The sequence below is a fragment of the Calidris pugnax genome, unplaced genomic scaffold (genome assembly GCF_001431845.1).
Source record: "Calidris pugnax isolate Ruff unplaced genomic scaffold, ASM143184v1 scaffold8, whole genome shotgun sequence".
Taxonomy (NCBI): Eukaryota; Metazoa; Chordata; class Aves; order Charadriiformes; family Scolopacidae; genus Calidris; species Calidris pugnax.
Genome location: NW_015090830.1, coordinates 18,332,555 through 18,334,070, shown reverse-complemented (window position 1 = coordinate 18,334,070; position 1,516 = coordinate 18,332,555). Strand labels below are relative to the sequence as shown.

At 59.8% G+C, this 1,516-nt stretch overlaps 1 protein-coding gene across 1 annotated transcript in view; it reads left to right on the top strand.

Annotated features, from left to right (window-relative positions):
* Positions 1–1,516, top strand: part of TFAP2A (transcription factor AP-2 alpha (activating enhancer binding protein 2 alpha)) — a 14,768-nt gene that overhangs the window by 6,597 nt on the left and 6,655 nt on the right. Inside the window, exon 3 of the mRNA XM_014940778.1 lies at positions 1,474–1,516. This exon is cut by the window's right edge and continues 268 nt beyond it. Coding sequence (XP_014796264.1) covers positions 1,474–1,516 — 43 coding nt within the window. The remainder of the gene's footprint in view (positions 1–1,473) is intronic.

Genomic DNA, 1,516 nt, shown 5'->3' with positions numbered 1-1,516 from the left:
CCTTCCCCGGTCCCCCGGCCCCGGGCTCCTTCCTCTGGCACGTCGTGTTGGCCAAAAAGGTTGGAGGCAGGGAAAGAAAAAGGGAGATGCGGGTTGAAATCCGCCCTCTTAAATGGCCGCGTTTGCCGGGTATTTTAATTATTGTTGTCGTTAACGAGGAAAAAAAAATGTTAGCAGATGATCTAGAAAATCCGAGCCGGTATTTTAGTGCGTTAGCGAGGAATTGGGTTCTGTGATGTGCCCCGTGGATCCGGCTGAGCGGCGGGGGTTTAATCGTTGTCGGTAAAAGGGGCTGTGAAAGAGAAAAAACGTTGTCCCTTCTTCTTCCTCGGGTTTTCTCGTTGAAGTCGCGGCGGTGATGAGGCGGGTTGTTGGAGAACAAGGGGGCGAGTTTCTGCCCACCGGTGTCCCGGCCGTCGGGGCGGTTTGGGGTTTTATAGTTTCGTTGGCTTTGTGCGCTTCTTTCACCGGGGAACCGGACGGCTGGTCCCCAAACCGGGCAAAATATCTATGGCGCGTTTTCCCTCGGTTTTCTTTCCCCCGTCCTTCTTCGGACGGCCGAAGAAGGGTCGGGAAAGGTGGCACCAGGGCAGTTTGCAAAGGAAGTTGTCAGCCTAAAGCGGTCGGTTTGTGTTTGGATCCTGTGCAGGGAGCTGCTGCTGGAGTTAAAATTGGGGGGGGCTGAAGGCATAGGGGTCTGCTGCCTGCGCTGAGGGGTGCCACGGCTCTCCAGCCGCCGGGAATTTGGGTACCCCGGCCGCCCCCGGAGCCAGGTGCTGTGCAGAGCCTCCCTCTTCTCCAACCCCGGTGGCTGCAGAGCCAGCCAGCTCAAAGTTTCATTTTTTCCCCCCCTGTCTGCGAAGCCTTTGTCACGTCAAATTAGATGTGCAAGGGATAAATCTTAAGAGATGCTCTTTCCAAGTCGACATGATAATTGGCTCTTTTATTAGTAATCTCAAGAGTTCGTTTAACTCCTGTTGTATCTATTAGCCTTCCCAGAGCTATTAATGTCACAAGCGATCTATCCAAAACCGCTGAGAGCCCCCCGCTCGGTCGGGCCGTGGGGTTAGGGTGGAGGAGATGGGGATGGCGACCGCACGCCGGGGCGGCGGGGCCCGGGAACCGGAGACCGGCGGGTACCGCAAACCCAGCGGTGACCCGGCCCGGCGCCTCCCCGCCGGATACCGCCGGGAGGGACCGGGCTTTATTTTGGGGGGGGTGTGTGTATGTGTGACGGGATGCTCGGGCGCCGGGGACACACGCGTGGCGGCTGCTCGGGTTTTTCCCACGCCAAAAGTTGTGCGCTGGGGGGGAGAAGGGGGACGGATGGACGGACGGACGGACGGGCACCGAGCGCCCACCCCGGCGCCGGTTGTGCCGCCCCCCCGGGGCAATGCCTGCCCCCCGCCGTGCCCGTTGCGGCCGTGACGTCTCAACACGGCCGGTGATGACGTCCTTTTAACAAACCGCCAGCCAGCTTCCCCCGACGGCGTGTGTGCGCTCTGGGCTTGGGGAC